General features: G+C 34.9%; 1 protein-coding gene across 1 annotated transcript in view; it reads left to right on the forward strand.

Annotated features, from left to right (window-relative positions):
* The window catches only part of KCND2 (potassium voltage-gated channel subfamily D member 2), a 483,252-nt gene extending 467,733 nt beyond the window's left edge, over window positions 1-15,519 (forward strand). The window contains exons 3-6 of the mRNA XM_007982706.3: window positions 6,996-7,091; window positions 7,989-8,081; window positions 11,388-11,635; window positions 13,286-15,519. Coding sequence (XP_007980897.1) covers window positions 6,996-7,091; window positions 7,989-8,081; window positions 11,388-11,635; window positions 13,286-13,463 — 615 coding nt within the window. The 3' untranslated portion in view covers window positions 13,464-15,519. The remainder of the gene's footprint in view (window positions 1-6,995; window positions 7,092-7,988; window positions 8,082-11,387; window positions 11,636-13,285) is intronic.
* Window positions 15,520-19,764: the final 4,245 nt, after the last annotated feature.

Here is a 19,764-nt window from a genome sequence, read left to right on the forward strand (position 1 = left end):
CTCTTCTGTAGTTTCCTTTGGGCTTATGGCACTGTATTTCCAGTATTCTTCATGGTCATTATATCTTTGTCCTTTAAGGATAGATTCATTTTTTAAAAAACATCCAAAGCCATTCATAATCGTGACTAAAGTGGATGCACAACCTGGGTGATGTGTTATAACTACAAAATACCATGAGATGCTTTGGTGTAGTTATTCATTGGCTTTGTAGGTAATTCCAGAACAGGATCTTAAACAAGCATATGAACAATGTCAGCCTCTTAAGTAAAGTATACAATCTCATGAAGTAAGTCTTTGGAAAGTTCTAGTTAATCAGTGTGGTCACACAGCATATTTGTCCAGAGAACTAATTTATGCCCATTGTCAAAGATCTTCCTTTAGCAAAGAATCACTTTTGCAAGTCCTGTAGTTACTTGCTTTATGGAACTCTTCATTTTTGGATGAATGCCTAGTCTTTAATTATTACAGAGAAGAGTTAGAAATAGTCCAGTCAACATGGATATAGAGAACTGATCATCTAATGAATAGGGAGGAGTAGAAAAAGGCACCCTCTGGACAGTTGTAGTCTTATGTAGGGAATACATACCCTTGGCAAGCAGAGGTAAAGGGGTTTCAGTCACAACTGACCCCACCACCAAGAACCTTCAAGCACCACAATCGTGACACTGCCCATACAGTCCAGTCCCTCCACTGGGTACAATTGCTCATCGTCTAAAGTAGCAGGATCCTACCAAAAGTTTAACTTTCAACCACCCATCTGTCTCCATTCTAGACATTTCTCCTTTAGTATAAGAGCCAACTATATGAAAACTATAGGAAGCACAAATCTAAATTTCTGATAAACCAGTTTCCCAAACACCTGTATTTCTTCAGAGTTTGTCATCTGCAACAAAGAAATCAATAAAGAAAACCTTAGAGTATTTTAGAAGCCTTTTGGTCTACTAAATATTAAATACTAAAATACATTTAGAAATCAAAAGTAAGTAATGTGACATTCTAAAAGTACACTAATTGAAAAGTATATTTTGTGAGTGCTCTTAGGAATCTTTAAAATATTTGCTATATTTTTAGTTTCTGCCATAATGCAATGAATTTTACAGAGTTTTACTATTAGAAAAATTAGATTAATAAAGTCAAATATAGTAACCAAGTATAATATGTCCAGTATGTAGATTGTGACCAATAAACTGAACATAATCTTCTAAGAAAGAACAGTGGATATGAACTAAATAAGTTACCAAAGGATGTTTCCTATTTTCCTTCCCAAGAGATGAGGGGGAAAAAAAGCAGAACAAATGCCCATTAGGCTAAGACAGTTTAAATTTATCTAGGACTGGGCTATGTGCCAAATATTAAAGTTATGCAAAAATAACCAGCTAATTCAGTCAAGTAAACATTCAATTCACTAAAAACATCAGTCCAACTAATAAAAGTAACGTTACAAAATGGTTTTTTTAGACCATATTTTTGTTGTTTAATTCAATTGCCACGCCAAGACCGAGCAAGAGCATAAAACAGACACTATTATTTTGAGAACATTCCCATCATCACCATCAGAAATATTTTCCTTCTTCTAAGTTCTTCCATTTGCAATACTCTTCCTGCTTTTGCTACCCACTCCTGCTGCTTACAGGGAATACATCGTTTACCCCATTTCTATCAATCATTGATAAAGTCTTAACTAAATCCCAGCCCTTTTTCTGCTTACCCCTGCCATCTCCAGGATTAACCAAGTTCTGGACCTAGGAATATTGCACTGTCTGCCACTGACTTCTTTCCTCTCTTTTTATTGTTGTTGGGTACTAACTTGTCTCATTTCTAGCACATACTGACATGCTGGTGGATATAGGCCTAAACCGTGACACCTCTCCTCCACTCCCACCCTTGGTAATTGCATTTTAATAGATTTATTGATTCTCTTGGTTATTCTATAAATATTTACTGAGTAGAATGTATTAGCCAAAATAAAGCTAGATTAATGCAATGACGAGTGGAAGGTTGATATTTTGAAGCAGCTCTTTTAAAATATGGATCACATCACCTAATCATCTGCATACTCACAGGCTAACCTGTGAGTAATTATCATATAATAATCATAGTAGTAATTATAGTTATAATTTAATAATACAAATTGCAACAACAAAACCCCTCACTAGTTTCTAGAATGTCCCAGGTGTTTTATATCTGTTTTTTGTAACATTCACAATCAACTTGGAAAGGAAGTATACTATTTCCATTTTACAGATAACTTTCTCATGCTCACAAACCTAGTGATTAAAGTCCAAGGCAAAAAAAGTCTAGTATTATTTGAACTATTAATATTTTAGGATATTCCTATAGATAATTCTAAATGCAGTGAGAAGTTTAGAATCAATGAGCCAATGTATGGTGTAATATTTTTAATTTTCACATTAAAATTTTCACATTGACTTAGAAAGGAACTACCCATATGTAATCTGCCATTTATCATACCCTGCTAGGGTGGTTTTCAAAGTTTAGAATCCTCTGAAAAAGAAAAATAAAAAAAGATTGTTGAGCCCTACTCCCAAAACATCAGACTCTGTAGTTTTGGATTAGAACCTGAACATTTGCTAATAAATTCCCAGGTGATGCTGATATTGCCGTTTGGGAGACCACATTTTGAGAACCACTGCCTAGTACATTCAGCAATGTCCCAATGAAAGATTTTTTTTTTAAGTAGAATAATGGAAAAGCAAGAAATAACTACTTGCTAGAACCTGAGAGTAATCTCTTAGGCTATCTACTATTAAAAACAAAATTACGCAGCTTCTAATTCCACCCAAGAATTTGGTCGCGGATGCCCTCCTATATTCTCTTTCAGTTCTCACCCCTTCCAACATGGAATCCTCTTGCAGACCTCTCATTGCTTAGCCTCTTCCACTGACCCAAATCCCAGCCTTTTTCTGCTTAGCCCTGCCATCTCCAGGAATAACCAAGTTCTGGACCTAGGAATATTGCACTGTCTGCCACTGACTTCTTTCCTCTCTTTTTATTGTTGTTTGGTACTAACTTGTCTCATTTCTAGCACAGTTATTTTTTCTTAGCAAGTAAAAAGATTCCAATAAATGTCTTAAACTTCTAAAAGATGATAAAGTTTAATATGCTACCTCCACCTGAGGCATTTTACTAACCTTTAAATGAAAGAAACAACTGTAAGCAAAATTTCCAGAATGCATGTTACAGAGAGTGTGGGGGCAAGCATTTGAAGAATAAGGAATTACCAAAGAGAAACACCTTCTTTACCTCACTTTTAAGGCTGCCTAGGATACCTTTATTTTTCAAAATATTTTGTGATTTGGTAACAAGATGGCCCAATAACTTCCTTTAATCTACCTCATACCTCATCTAGAAATCACTGACGATTTAAGGAAATCCGTGTCTCGGCCGTGTTTGGTTTATAGATCCTTCTCAGATTGACTTCCACCATCTGTTCCACACATACACTGTAAAGTTTATGTCACTTGGTGTAATTAAAAAACAATCTACTTGATAAAACCCATTGTGTCCCACTGCATTCTAACCTGTGAGTACTTCACAATACAAGATTTCTATGTCAAATTAGTTTGAGGAAACTTGCAGACTATATATCCCTGTTCTCCTCACAGTAATCATCCACAATGTCATATGTTGTAAGGAACCCAAGAGCAAAGAAATCTGTTTAACACCTCAGCATTTCCCAGCCTTTTCTTGACCACAGAACCAGTCCTTTGCTTCATCTGTTTGATTTAGATTTTACTTTTGACACTTACAAATTCCTTGGAGCCAACTTTGAGAAATCCTGCTAAGATTAGATGATTAGACAAAAACTGCAGCTATGAAGAATCAGGATGCATAGGAAGAATATGTTTATAAGACAGACAACTTTTCTCCAAACACTATCACCATTTAAGGCAAATAAATTATTTGAAAATAACTACAATGCTTTTTTTACACTGAAAATGTAAACCTTGCTTTAATTAAAATTTAAGAAGCCTCCTACTTTTCATACAGCTAAGATAAAGTACTTACTGAAACTTTTCTCTAACTTCCATATTATTTGCTGATACTTTGCCGTGCCAGAAGTTGTATGTCCTAAAAGGGTCAGGGGTAAGAGACTGAAAGGAATACATTTCTTTTTACCAGCAGATGGCTTTCTTTTAACCTCCCAATTACATAATCGGCGCTGCCAAGATTGTCATACTGAGAGGGTCAGAAGTAAAATGATTTTCTAAAATATCTTTGTAAAATAATTTCCCTCAATTACCGGCTGGAACCAAAGAGATAATCACAAGTCATAAAGGCTAGTATTCAACAGGCATTTGTTGTGGTGCTCCACAAGACCAATTAAACCAATTAACTCCTATGGAATTGTAGTCGGGTCAAAGAAAAGCCATGATTGAAATTGAGATGGGAAGTTATTTTTCTAACACATGCATGACTTAGCATAAATGGATAGTCTGTCTCTAAAGCAACTTCCTTTTTTTCCCCTAAGCCTAGAGCTACTTCTACAGTAGTGTTTTCCACCATATGTAGGCTTCCCATTACATGATGAGAAATATCTGTCATTTTATTTTGCTGGACAGTATTTTTGGTTAATGTATATGTTTCCTTAATAAAAGAAAACAGTATCACCCAATGCTGCTGCTGAATGCTTAGAGAATGAAGGGAGGGAGGAAGGAAGGAGTCGGGAGTCTGGAGTAGAAAGGCAATGAATGTTCCAGGAGACTAAAAAGACTTTAAGACAGAAATTTCAACAATAATCCCTTTTTGGAAACAAATATATGAATCGCTTATTTCTGAATTATTAGGCTAATTCTGAGTCGTTTCCAAGTGTCCTTGTCACTTGCTATTGTTTTACTAAGTCTGGTCTGAAATCCTGAAATTGCTGCCCAACTTTTGAAGTTAAAAATTTTCTACCTTCCAACTTCATTCTCTACTATTGTGTTAGTATTTTGAGTGATCTAAACATTGTTTCCAACAAAGAATGAAATTTGTCTAATTTTCTCATCATTTATAAGTATGATCTTTGTACAAAGTATATTATTTTAACCTGGAGTCAGCACACAGGAAGAATAAATTTAGGAAGGAAGGGAGGAAGGGTGGTGTTAAAGACAGATGATATCTTAATGCGATTTTGAGAACTTCAAACATCTCAGTGCTACTCTCAAATGATACGTGTGAAAGGCGTCTTAGTACAATAACTTTGGAGGGAAATTTGGTAAGACTTAACAAAGGAAACACACACACACACACACACACACACACACGTGTGCACTCTCTTTGGTCCAGGAATAATTTTGCTTTCAGAAATATGTCTTGTAGATAAACTCATCATCATATTCAAAGCAGGCAGCATTGCTTATAGTTGCCAAAGATGCTTTAAAAATTAATTGGTAGTTGGCCTGGTAAATAAATACTTCTTTGTTTATACCGTGGTGTATTATACATTCATAGAAAATGAGGTAGATCTTTACATGTATATATGGAAGGAGTTCCAAGATGTAATTTAAAAACACAACTAAATGCAGAAGAGTGTGAGGAGTATTCTCTGGAGTAAAAATGTATGTGTATATACATGTGAATATATATACTTGCTCTTTTAGGCTTAGAAAATTTCTCACAGGATTCTCTAGAAATATTACCAATGATTGATTCTGAAGCCTCATAGTGGGATGGCTCCAGGGTCACAGACAATTGTTTGCAGGCACTTCTGTAGTATTAAAATTTTTGTCATATGTATATATTTATTTTTCATTTAAAAATCTAGATAATTTTTAAATTTTTATTAAAAAGTGCATTCCAGGACTTGAGACTAAACATAGTATTTTTCTGGATTGTTTAGAAGGGAAAAAGAAGAAATTTTGTGAGGTAAGCTTACAGGAAGCTTATCTAAGCCATCCCAGTCCCTGTTTCACATACACTTGCTAGCTGCATGTAATACAAATAGAATGATCACCAAAATAGTGCTCGCCAGGAAGGGAAAACAGGACTCTTTCCATGACAGTCTAAATGCGCATCAATAACAGCAGTTAGAAAGTAGAATGGAATATCAGAAATCTGGCTACACAGCCAGATGCCTAGTACTTTCACTTCAGAGATCTCACTGTAACTTAGAGGAACAATTGGACTCGTCACCTAAGCCCTCTACGTTGAAGGATATTATCTACAGACACACACACACAAATGCTTTAAAAATGAAAAACAAAGTTTAAATCTCTCTGGATAGGCTCACTATGTTCTTCATTTCAGCCAATCCAAGAGTGAAATACAAATCAGATGCGCATACAGTTGTGTGGACCCGTTCTGGTAGACAAAGTAGATAAATTCAGAGTTGGTTTTGTTTGTTTGTTTGTTTAGAGAGACAGTCCATGTTGTTTGACATGGATCTACCTTGGCTAACTTAAAGGATAACTGCAAAAATATAATTTTATATTGGAGGATGCAGATATAGATAAACAGTGGTTCTTATAAAAAAAAAAGAAAGAAAGAAAGGAAGGAAGGAAGGAAGGAAGGAAGGAAGGAAGGAAGGAAGGAAGGAAGGCAATCAGTTCTTGGTATTTAATTACTAATTTTTTAAGGACATTAGTTTAAACAAAAAGGAGTTGGCAGCTGGTTTCCTGAGCTACTGGTCTTCATTTCATTAAGTTACTCAGAGAGGGATAAATGAAAATATACGTAAGGTAATACTGCTATTTTTCTTTTGACACAATTGAAAGAAACAATAATGAAATAACTTGATCTTACTGTAAAGACTTAATTATAATTTTTAAAGGCATAAGCCAGGTCCAGGGTAGTTCATTGATTTTACTGATAAATATTAACTGAAATAAAGCACTTAAAAAGGTAGAGAGGTAATTTTCAATAGTTGCATTTGAAAAGCTGGCTTACTTTTAAAAATATGTAGACTGACAATAGGATTATACAAGAGTTCATTCACTGTTTTAAGGAAACAGTTCGTAAATGTTAACGGCATATTTATTGTTCTTCTCCTATAGAAAGCTAGACTGGCCAGGATCCGGGCAGCCAAGAGTGGAAGCGCAAATGCTTACATGCAGAGCAAACGGAATGGTTTACTCAGTAATCAGCTGCAGGTACGGTCAAGCACATCTCTTTTTTTAATGTTCAATTTATTGGTTTGAGATTGATTTAGTTCTACTTCCATATAATTTTATTATGGCTAATTATGACGATGGCTATCCAAACAACAAAATTTTTGTTTTGTTTTGTTTTGTTTTTTTATAACTTCACCCTATACATCCTCATTGGCTGTAGAAGGTTAGAAAGTACACTATGAAATACTGCCAGTGAATCATGATGACTATTCATCATTAGGCAATATTTCTACCCTGTCTCTTATTAACATGGTAAAGGTTAAAAAAGAAAAAAAAAAAGCTCAATAATTCAAATGCCTAATTCTTTTTTTTATTTCAAATGTATCTTCCTTAACGTTCATTTGGATCAAGGGTTGGGGTGGGTGGCTAACATGATGTCTTCTTTTACTTCATAACGAAGAGGGAACAACATTCAACGTTAGGAAGATCATATGGCGTAAACTACAATTTGAGAAAATTTATTTTTACCCCAGAATTTTCCTTTAATATTTAGGATTCCAATCTTGACTTATAAAATAGTTTTTATTTACGTGCGCATGATCACGGTTTCAAAATTTTCGAAGCACTAGGTTAAATTTGATCATCAAAACATAACAGCTTCCCATCTTACAAACAGAGTTGGTAGTTGAATGAGTAAAAGAGATTTAAAATTTCAATTCAAAGAGGCATGTCTAAAAGACCAGACCATTCATTTGATGAAATTGTAAATGCCGATCATCCAACTTTACAGGAACTGCACATTTGTTCCTTTCTAGTTAAAAAATAAATAAAATGTTGCCAGTTAATAGAGCAGATCTCTCTGTGGAAATGTGTAGCCGAGGTTCGAGTTGTTTGCAAATAAAATAGAAAGCTCTTCTGTCTTCTCTTTGTTAACAGTCCTCAGAGGATGAGCAGGCTTTTGTTAGCAAATCCGGCTCCAGCTTTGAAACCCAGCACCACCACCTGCTTCACTGCCTGGAAAAAACCACGGTAAGGAGACAGTATGACTGCCTTCCTCTGCTCTCCGACATTAATTCCATTTGCCTTTGTGCATACTTCATGCTTCCGAGTGTGATTTCACTGTCTGAATTACTGGACAACATGCTAAAAAACAAGCAAACCAAAACCTCACAATATTTGAAATTACTTTGAAAGACTGTAATGACATTTCAACTTGGAAAGTATTTTAGAAACTTATTTAGAATGTTTTATTCTTAGCTGCTATCTTAACTCTAGTCTAAGAAGTCGGTTAATGCAGATGAAGAGTGGTCTTCCAGTAGTAAATCCTACACAATGTCATTGTTTGTGATTCTTAAAATGCTGATTAGACAGAAAAAAAAATTAATGGTGCTCGAGGTTCCCTAACATCTAGATCAAGAGAATAGCAATAGCAATAACAAAAAACAGAGAACAATGGAATACAAGCATTTGTTTCATTCACAACCATAATGAATAGAGATAGATAATAGAAACTATTCTCAATTCCCAGCTACTCGGGAGGCTGAGGCAGGAGAATGGCGTGAACCCGAGAGGCGGAGCTTGCAGTGAGCTGAGATCTGGCCATTGCACTCCAGCCTGGGTGACAGAATGAGACTCCATCTCAAAAAAAAAAAAAAAGAAAAAAAAGAAACTATTCTCATTAGAAAAATGACTCATGTAATCACTGCTATGCCCCTGGGTGCTAAGGAGTGAGTCTGTATTTCTCCACTTACAAGCTCTCATTTGGACCTCCTCATTGGCAAATCTACCAATTTTTTAGCCAGTTTGTAAATAGGAGTCACAGTCTATGATGATTACAGAGTAGAACAAAATCTTCACCATATTTGGATCATGTCATCTCACTCACTCTCGGGTGACACATGATTTGTAATCTTAGTTCTGAAGTATTGCCTGTCCATGTGCTTATTTACCAATAGAGTCATTCATGCCTACTATGTGCCCAAGAGCGAGCCAGACCCAAGAAACGCCATGAAATGAGGTGTGGCCTCTGCTGCCATTAGCCTCCATTATAAAACAAAACCCCAGACAGGGCTGTTACTGGAAAAGAGGAGCGAACATGGAAAGCAACAATGATGCCGCTGGTCAAGGGAGCAAAGAGGGCAGAGCCATGAGGGGACAGATCAGGCAAGGCTTCCTGGAGGAACTTGAGTGGAGACCTGCAGGCTGACTAGGAGTTAGCTAGGCAGAGCAATGAAGGGGCTAACAGGTGATATAAGTACGTCAAGAGGGAAGGAACTCAGCCTGGGAGGAAGTGAAAGAATTTGAGGGTGGTCAGAAGGAGAGAGTGTAGCATGGCAAAAGAGGAGGTGAAGGGAAAGGCAGTGTCCAGGTAATGTTAGGCTTTACAGGCATGTGGACAATTTTGATCTTCAGCTCATGGAAATTATTTAAGTGTTTTAAACAAGGTAGTAACATGATTATACTTGCATTTTTAAATAAAGATATGGACAGGTCTGTAACCTAGTAGGATAAATTTGAAAGTTAAATGATACATTAACAATAAAATGTTGGCCGGGTGCAGTGGCTCATGCCTGTCATCCCAGCACTTTGGGAGGCCAAAGTGGGCGAGTCAATTGAAGTCAGGAATTCAAGGCCAGCCTGACCAACATAGTGAAACCATGTCTCTACTAAAAATACAAAAAATTAGCCAGACGTGGTGGCGGAGCCTGTATTCCCCGCTGCTCGGGAGGCTGAGGCAGGAGAATTGCTTGAACCTGGGAGGCGGAGGTTGCAGTGAGCTGAGATAGTCTCACTGCACTCCAGCCTGGGCAACAAGAGCCAGACTCTGTCTCAATAAAGAAAGAAAGAAAGAAATAAGTAAAATATTTTTATTCTTATCTTTTTTGTTCCCTGTATTTTCCTTTTTTGAGGGCTTTTTTTTTAATCAAAAACCATTTAACACCAACTAATATAAATTGTGCTACCTACAAAAGTACATAGTAACTAATAACAGAATGACTCCCACACTTTCAATCACTGATGAGATAAATTAGAATCTCATGCATTATAACTTAGGTATGTGAAACCATGCATTGTAAGAGAAGAAAACAGATTGTGAATCTTTTGTGCACCATTTTTTCTTTGAAATTTAATATTTGACATGAAATTCTGTCTTGTCTGATTATATTATTCTCTAGACTTCAAAGAATAGAATGTTAAATTTCATTTATTTCAAAATGCTTGTCTCAGCAAAGAAATGACAAAACGAGTAGCTAAGACATAATCTATTTCTTATTAGCCAGTGTCTTGCTTCAATTGTCTTACTAATATTTTAGGATGAGAGATGGCTAAGTGGAATTTAGTATGTGCAAAGCCTTCCATTATAAGACTATCTCCACCCACGCAAAGAAAAACAAAGTAATAATTGAGGTCACTCTCAAGTAGTTCAGACCAAAAATGTTTTCCTATATATTTCTGAGGTGAAATTCTTGCATAGGCATTTCAGGAGGTTTTTGTTAAACATTTTAAAAGCAAAATTGATACCATGTTTCTACAAAATATGATATGTGAAATGATGCCTATTACTATTTGCTACTGGGCTAAACGTTAAGAAATAGTGATGGAAAAACCCCAAATGCAACAGAGATAATGAGTACAGCCAGTGATGCCAGTGATGTATCACAAAGATTACAAAAAAGGCCACAAAATTTCATTGCTAATCCCTTCTGTGTCAAACACAAAGTGACACATTCACAGCAGACAATTATATTTTATTTATGTAACTAATAAGTCATATTTTTCTTCACTGGGTATTTTTAGAGGAACATATAAATAAATGGATAGTGTCTTGGGGTCTCATTTTCTCATTTAGAAATGTTTTCAATCCCAAGTGAAAATATTTGCTAATATATAACAGACAATCTAACTTGGGGCATCCTATTAAAATAATCTATTTTCCATAACTTCAACCTGTTTTAAAAAATAAAGTCAGTGAGAATTTATAACCTCCCTGTGGGTTTTATCTGTATTCATTTTTTAGGTTTTTTTTTTCTTAGCTTATACCTTCCAGATTTTATGTTTAAATAAATAAATGATATTTCAAGATAAAGTTAGTCTATAAAGGGACACTAGATCAGCCTACAGATGTCAATCTCTAGGTTTAACTACAAAGATAGTTCCACATAAATGCCAAAAAGAGGTGGTTTTGATGTCAATCTTTATGAAAATGGTTTTATTTAACCATTGTGTCAAGTCTAACTATACTTGGGCACATTTGAGTTTTAAAAATAAAGCTACGTATTTCATTTTTTAAAATGTGCTTCTCTGTTTCTTCATTTACTTACAACTGTGAAACAGAATCACGAGTTTGTGGACGAACAAGTCTTTGAAGAAAGCTGCATGGAAGTTGCAACTGTTAATCGTCCTTCAAGTCACAGTCCCTCACTGTCTTCACAACAAGGAGTCACCAGCACCTGCTGTTCACGACGACACAAAAAAACTTTTCGCATCCCAAATGCCAATGTATCAGGAAGCCATCGAGGTAGTGTACAAGAACTCAGCACGATTCAGATCAGATGTGTGGAGAGAACGCCTCTATCTAACAGGTACCTGAGATTAATCTGTGTTGTCTACACACCTGGGCTGGTTCCCAGGGTGTGTCTTCTGCACTCATGTTGTCACCTATGTGGCATCTAAATTCCTAGCTCCTATGGTTCAGGAAGAGACAAAACTGGTAGTGTAACAAGTAGGAAAATGGTTCTACTTGCATATCCATTAAGGGTTAAAAGTAGCAGTTATATCAATATTCAAAGAGTCAAAATAAGAAAACATGATTGGGTGCACACAAACATGTTTTTCTCTCATCTGCTCCACAACCTTTTCTTATTTGGGCAAGGACTTTTATACTCAAGATTCTCTTATATATTCAATAGCCTGAAATGATGGTGGACACTACTAAAAGTGTCAAATGAAATTGAGATCAACATGGCTAAAAGTTATTTAGCAGCATGTAAAAATATACAAACACACTCTCTGTAGCAGTAAAAATGAAAACTTTGCCTACACAAATCATTTATATCAATATATAATTTTGATCAGAAAGATATTTTTGGCCATATCAAACACAAAATCAACATAATACAAAAAATAAGTGAAGTACTAAAATTGTTTGCCTCTGGTTAGTCCATGAACAAGTTAGGTAAAACTTCCGTATTGATATTTTTCCTTTGCTTTTCCTTATTCACTGTCTTTACCACAAATGTGTAAAAAGAAAAAGTAGTACACGTAAACAATATATGTCATTAAAATATCAGTTTCTGCCAAAATAATTTTATTCTGTTTCCAAATTGAACAGCATATGTTTTTAGAGTCTATAAATTCAGTCCCCTTCTTTGTTGGCATTCAAAAGTTTTTGTTGAAATCTGGATGAGATTCTGAATTCAGGTGATGTCTATTTACATAAATTGGATGTCTCTGGGACTAGAAAATTAAACTTAGGAGCCATAAGACTTCTATCTTAAAGATATTTTAGCTTTGCAGTCTTATATCCTTTATAAAAGGAAGTCAACAATGGAAATGTATCGAGCAAGAAAATCTTAGGACATAAACATCTTAATTATGTTTTCCATGAAAATAAAATAATTAGGTTCAAGCTTCTGTGTATATCCTTCTCTCTCATTTCCCTTTTATCCCCTTCCCCATATAGAGTATACAATTCATCCAATAATACCATTTGGGAAAACCTTAAAGTATTAGATAGTAATCGATAAATTTTTTTATTTTTATAATATGTGGTCATCATTAAGTTGAGAGATTTGAGGGCATTATACATCCCAAAAAGACATGAAAATAAAAATATTCTGTGGTCAAAAGAATTAAGAAGTCAATGTGATATGGCTCTTTCATAGTGGTTTCTCAAACCTCTTAGAGGTCGTGTCTTAAATAAAACTACTTTGTTCAGCCCAGGCTGTCCAAGTCTTACTTGATGCTCTTTCTTTCTTACATTTTTTAATAATACATTTAGTTTGATAAATACTTGATGGAACCAAGTGAAACTGTCTTTTAGAAATTTATTTAATGTTAATTACTGACTATATTCATCTTTAACATAGATTAAGATTTGGGGTTTGATATTTTTAATTATAATAACTTTCCTTAGACAATTAAAATGTTTTTATAAGCATTACAACACATATTCCTCAGTTGTATGAAAAAAATTTAACAACTTACTTTCTTAAATTTTTTTTTTCTATCAGCCGATCCAGTTTAAATGCCAAAATGGAAGAGTGTGTTAAACTAAACTGTGAACAACCTTATGTGACTACAGCAATAATAAGCATCCCAACACCTCCAGTAACCACACCAGAAGGAGACGATAGGCCAGAATCTCCTGAGTACTCAGGAGGAAATATTGTCAGAGTTTCTGCTTTGTAAGACAATTGGAATAGGGTTTAAGAGAATTTGAGTCCTGGCTGTGAAAAGAATCTCAACGTAGAAGAAAGAAGAAACAAATATTCTGCAGATTAAGGCAGCAAAGCAAGAAGGTTGGAAATGAAACAAAAACAAAGCTTCCAATCTTAAGGATGTGAATAAAACCACCAAATGGCATTTCTAGACAGTTTGACCTGTTACACAGAGTAATATTCTGTGGCCCTTTGACTTTGTGAATGAGCACAATGAAATGCCGCCTATTGATGCTTCTTATGATGAGAACTCTTTTTTAATAAAATAAATAAAATAAATCTTTGAACATAATGTTCCAGTTGAATGCAAAACAAAAAAAATATGGAAAACATTTTGATAAAATTTTTTCCTGTTAAAACCATGAACATTGGCTATGATGATTATTACATATGAAAAGAAAAACACAACATATTTGTATTGACTGAAGGAAACCATCATAATGCATGCTAGAATTCTTTGAAGCAGTGATCTCAGTTTCTTTATGTTGTCTTCAGAATAGGCATGATAAACTATAATTGTAGAAAGGGGTAATTTCTGTGCACTTACAACAAGCTGAGTGTTCATGTTCCATGGTGGGCTGTGCAAATAAACTCCTTTTAGAACTGCAGTATTTCTCATGGGGATACTCATTAGTAAATCTAAAGTGTTCAGATAGTTCAGTATTAATTATCGTTTAACTTTGCACCTAGATACTGTTACAACTGCAATAATTCATTGTACGACTGTTGTATCAGGAATCGGGATTTTTCTGATGTTGTACTTTCCAGATCTTTATAGATATGGTAGGAGCCACGTTCGTAGAAAAACTTCTGGTGTGGCCAGGTTTTAGGTAACTTTTTAAACCAAAACTATTGTGCCATAAATGTTTTTCAGTAATATTCTTTGGTCCACTGTATTCCTGTGACACAGTGCATTATCTGTTCTTGTATTTCTATAGCACCTTTCTATTGGGTTTATCATCATCAAGACTAATGTTTACTGTAGTTCAAGTGACTTTCCTACTTTTGTATTTCAAAAAAAAAAAAAAAATTATCTTGTAAGTAGATTGTCATCAATCCCCTTGTCAAAAACGAGAAAAAAAAGGAGTTGACCCATGTAAATTATCAGTAACGTCTTTGTTGTTTATGGAAAAGCCCAGCTACTGGATCTAGCACTATGTATTTTATGACAAGAATTGACTGGGACTAATATCACAGGATCGGTCATCTCAGAATCTTACTTGATGTATTATTTATTTTGCCTCAGATCTTGAATACATTTTGAGAATAACTAATGTGGATTGAAATGTAGAGATAAACTAGAGTGTTTTATTGAGCAATATTTGATGAAAGCATGCTTTCTACACCATTCAGGAAGGCAGCACAAATTTATCTCAGAAAAGTTCCTGTGTATTGCGAGGTACAATTTTCTCCAATAAATCAGGAGGACAGGAGTTTGATGATGCAAAGTTGATCTCTGTACATTTAAGTGAAAAGTTTTTATAACTTTTCACCCTTAAAATATGTCAGCAGACATGTCTGCACGTGACAGTGTAAAAAAGTTTAAAGTCAAATGCAAAGTTTTTATTCATTCCAAGCCACCACTGTAAGGAATAAAGCTTAGCTTCTGTACATGGAAAGAGTTAATAATTATTCCTCTATTAGAGATGAGATTTTTAAATGCTTATCATATTTTGTCATAAAAATGGATTAATCCAACCATTTTCAAGTAAAGCCAGAAATCCTTGCTTCCCATTTCTAGAATAGCTTCTAGAACAGTGCTATGCACATATTAGATCTTAATAAACATTTGCTGAGTGAAAGTAAGATAAACTCAACTATCTCTTGGGAAGAACTGGCTTTATTCCTAGTACATCTTTTAAAAAATTACTAATCTTCCAGCAGTACAAATATTAACAGTTATATTAACACCTGCTTCGTGTCACTTTGTGCTTCTAGAGCAATGTCTAGTGAAACTTATCTGATGGCATTTATTGAAAACTTTCTAAAAAGTAGACTAAGGAAACCATAATCAGAATTACTATGTCTTTTGATTCCCAATGAGAAGTTCTATTTTCATGTTCTTAATATTACATAAAAGAAAATGCAGTTAGGTTATTTCAATTGACAATTCTGCCTCCTCTTTTGATTTATCACTTATCCAAAATTATTAATTTTATTAGGCTTTTGGAAAAGAAAAAAAACCTTTTTGATGTTTTAGGTGATTTAAAAATATACTGTGTTGGTGGTGAATGACTATTGATGACTGTTAAGTGCATCTGTATTGTAAGTGAAATGTAATTATTTCTGTGTACCATATGGAGTTACTAAGGTCATTGTTTTTGACAATTTTGTTTGAAATTCATATATCTTATTTCAAAGGATAGCATAATATCCGCATTATGCTGGAAAAAAAATAGACCTTTGGAGAATACTTAAATAAAACATGTGCATGCTTGAACAGGACAGAATGCTGACTGTTGCCCTATTTTGTTAGATTTCATTCCTTTCCCGAAATTAGGAGATGCCATATCCATAATACACATGTGGGAGGACCCTGTGAGACATACAACTCGAAGGACACAACAATTGAAAGTAATGCTTAAATCTCATCTGAATGGATGGAGACAGTAGCTTTTGCCAGTAATGGGAATTAAGGCCGAGACTGTAATAGAAAAGATAGTATCAATTAAGGAAAGCCAGTCCCTGAACCTTATATACTTCTTAAACACCACTACTTGCATTAAGCAGAGAAGCTCGGGGTAATGGTTTTGGTCAGAACTTAACTAAATTCTTAATCAAAGGCTTTATTCTATCTAGGAAAGCAGAGTGATTTATTTGTCTAGCTATTTGTGTGTATGTATGTGTATATGTAGATATAAATTTATTCATACACATATACATAGTTTTCATTCATTTTTAATATGCAACCACTAATGGTTTCTCCTTAATATCCTGGAAAGGATAAAAAGCAAGCAAATGTTAAGAGTTTATAGAAGAAGGAAAAAGACAAAGGAAATTATTTAGTAGAAAGACTGATTTTAACTGGTGATATATACGATCCTCTTGGTGGATAGTCTCTATCTTTTCTTGTTAATTATTTTCATTTATAGCCTTAGAATTATTAGGTGTCAATTTTGCATTAAAAAGTTCAACATGCCTCCCTATTCCTTCAACTTAGTCACAATGTTGGCTTAGAAATAGTCTCTGGGGAGCTATAATATGTCTGCCAGTAACATTGCTCAAAAGAATAAAAAAGGGTTCTTGAAATTAAATTGATGACTCCTCAGAGTTTCATGAGAAAGGCATCTTCTCTTCCCTACAGTGTCATTAAGGTGTTTGTTTTATTAACTCACTGATACAAGAATGGTTACTACTCTCCACTGTGTAAACATCCGAATTTTCAACACAATTGTGTAGGCACACAGTATTTTTTTAATGAAGGTTTAAATTGTATCTATGAAGGTTTAAATCGTATCTACTTCAGCTGGTTGTATTAGGAGAGTAAAATATTCTTTACAGAGTTTGATTTTTTACTTCTAAGGAATTACTAGTTTTGAACAGCGAGTTTGCTTAAGATGATTTTAAAATATAATTATTACAAAATATTTTTAGTTGAAAATAATATTAAATACATAGCATACCTTTAATCTTTCAATTTACTGCCTGCCCTGCCTTTTTTCTCCTTTATCTTCAAGCATTAATTATTATTGTAGCAGATTATTCTTTGCCTTTCCCTAATTACATTTTTCTCTAGCTTTTCTATGGAAATCCTTTAGGTCACATAACTATATTCATTCTACATATAATCCAATTTATTGAATACAGATGATGGGCCAGACATGGTGATAGAGAAATACAGATTAAGAAACCAGATCAAATCCCTTTGAAGGAATTATCTAGTGGAAAATATTTCAACTCTCTTCTTTACGCTACTGTTCATAATCTTACACTTCAAATCTTCACCTTTCCATGTTGACAGTAACTCTTCTACTTCAGTCTCCTGAAGAAATCTCTCCAACAGTGGTTACATAAAGATACTATTCTTCAAGGTGCTTTCTAAAATATTTTCATCACGTCATTAAAATCTTCTTTCAGTAGGTAATGGTTCTATCTCTAGGGGGACTGGCAGGCAGGGCAAATGAATTCCTACCTGCCCAGAGAAAGAACAGGAAACAATAAAGGTAAAACAAAACCCAAAGGAAGAAGAGCTTCATGTTGACGCATCATGTTAAAGTTAAAAGAAAAAACTTTCTCAAGTATCCATTCTACCTTTTCAACTATAATTTCAGAGAATGTGAAGAACGCTATTAAAATAGTTTTGCAGGAGGACTAATACACAATGCTTCTGTGAATCTGAACACCACACCTCAAATCGTATTATCTGATGAATCCTATTGAAACATCTGTGTAATTGGGACAACAGAAAGGTAAGTCTGTAAATAAAGGGCACTCACTAATAAGGTGGCCCTAGTTGGTTCACATCAATTCCAAAGCAAGAGGATGGTTGAAGAAGGGTGTTGAATGAGTAGATAACAAATATTTGGAGAGAGATTTGGAGGAACCCTGGAAGACAAGAGTAGGATATTGGCAAGGGCTACAAGATGGCAGAGGCCTCCTTGGGCTTTGACTCTAACTGAAAATACAGAATTTTGGCCTGGTTCAGTGGCTCGTGCCTGTAATCCTAGCTCCTAGCACTTTGGGAGGCTGAGGTGGGTGGATCACTTGAAGTCAGGAGTCCAAGACCAGCCTCACCAACTGGTGAAACCCAATCTCTATTTAAAAAAAAAAAAAAAGGTAGCCAGGTGTCCTGGCGCATGCCTGTAATCTCAGCTACTCAGGAGTCTGAAGCAAGAGAATTGCTTGAACTCGGGAGGTGGAGGTTGCAATGAGCTGAGATTGCACCACTGCATTCCAGGCTGGGTGACAGAGGGAGACTCCGTCTTAAAAAAAAAAATAAAAGGAAAAACCAGAATTTTAAAGTTCAGTTTAGATCAATTTAATTCCTTGGTTAGAGCTACATATTTCGGCACCAAAAGTTCTCTTAACCTATTACCAGTTTTTAATAGTCATACACCAATACTGCTCAGACATCTCCTACACTGCCTGCAAAATGAAGAACAGAACCCTAAAACTAACAGAATAAGCTATTTCTCTGAGACATGTGAAAGGGAGTTGAAAGAGCCAAGGCTGAGTGGACATTGAATTGGATAGACAAGTTTGCTAAATTTCCCAGTCAGAGACACCTTTCTGGAGAGGGAGAAGATTTCATTACAGAGGATATAACAATTTTGAAAGTAAAAGTGTCATGTGCATCATAATTTTACACAGCAATCATTCTAGACATGCATAATTTATTGGCGATCAATCTGGTAAAAAAAAAAAAATGTAAACCCACAGAAGTAAAATCCTAATGCACCCTTTTCATTTTACACTTTCTTTCCTCAATAGATTAACAGTGAGCACTAAATAATGATGATTACAACCACCACGAAAATATAATAATAATGACTGTTAACTTTATTGGATATTAAATATAGGCCAAGCACAGTGCTAATGACTTCACATGTATCAATCCATTCAGTAATTATTAGCCACGTTTTCTGATGAGAAAACTTTAACACTGAAAAATTGTGAGTCTGGGTTTTCCTAATTTAGATAATATAAAATTTTAAATTATGTATTTCTATGACAGAGTTCCATTGTGTCGAATTATTGATGTTATTTCTTCTTTTAGACTAATAGCGAAATTTAAAGAAATGGGGGTGGGACACAGAGGGAGGCCTGGATATACCTGTGCTCTGGTGATTGCAGTCATTATCAAGGATGATCATTTTCTCTCCCCATTTTCTTTGGTCCAACATATTTTATCATCTTGTTGTGTTCTGATAACAACTGCTTCCTAATTGACTACTGGCAAATTAAAATAAAATGGGACCTGGCTAGGAAATACATTACTGTCCTAACTGACAAATATTTTTCCAACAAGTCCATATCAGTACAGAATACACATTTAGTTAATTTTCCAGTCACAGAGATGGACTGTGTTAGAGCATCTATTATTTCTCACTTGCTCCCCTTTTTTAATAAGGTCTGCCAAAATTTTCAAGGTTGTTTATTAGGGCCACAGTTATAGCCTGCAGCATTTAATTGGTGCACAGTCCAAGTCGTGAAGGCTGATCATGAAACGGAAATATTTTGGAATTAACATCAATAACCACAATTCTCATCCTTCATTAACTTTTGCATCTTCCTAAATTCTTGCCTGAAAAAATTTCAGAAGATAGGAGCAA

Source organism: Chlorocebus sabaeus, chromosome 21 (genome assembly GCF_047675955.1).
Source record: "Chlorocebus sabaeus isolate Y175 chromosome 21, mChlSab1.0.hap1, whole genome shotgun sequence".
Taxonomy (NCBI): domain Eukaryota; kingdom Metazoa; phylum Chordata; class Mammalia; order Primates; family Cercopithecidae; genus Chlorocebus; species Chlorocebus sabaeus.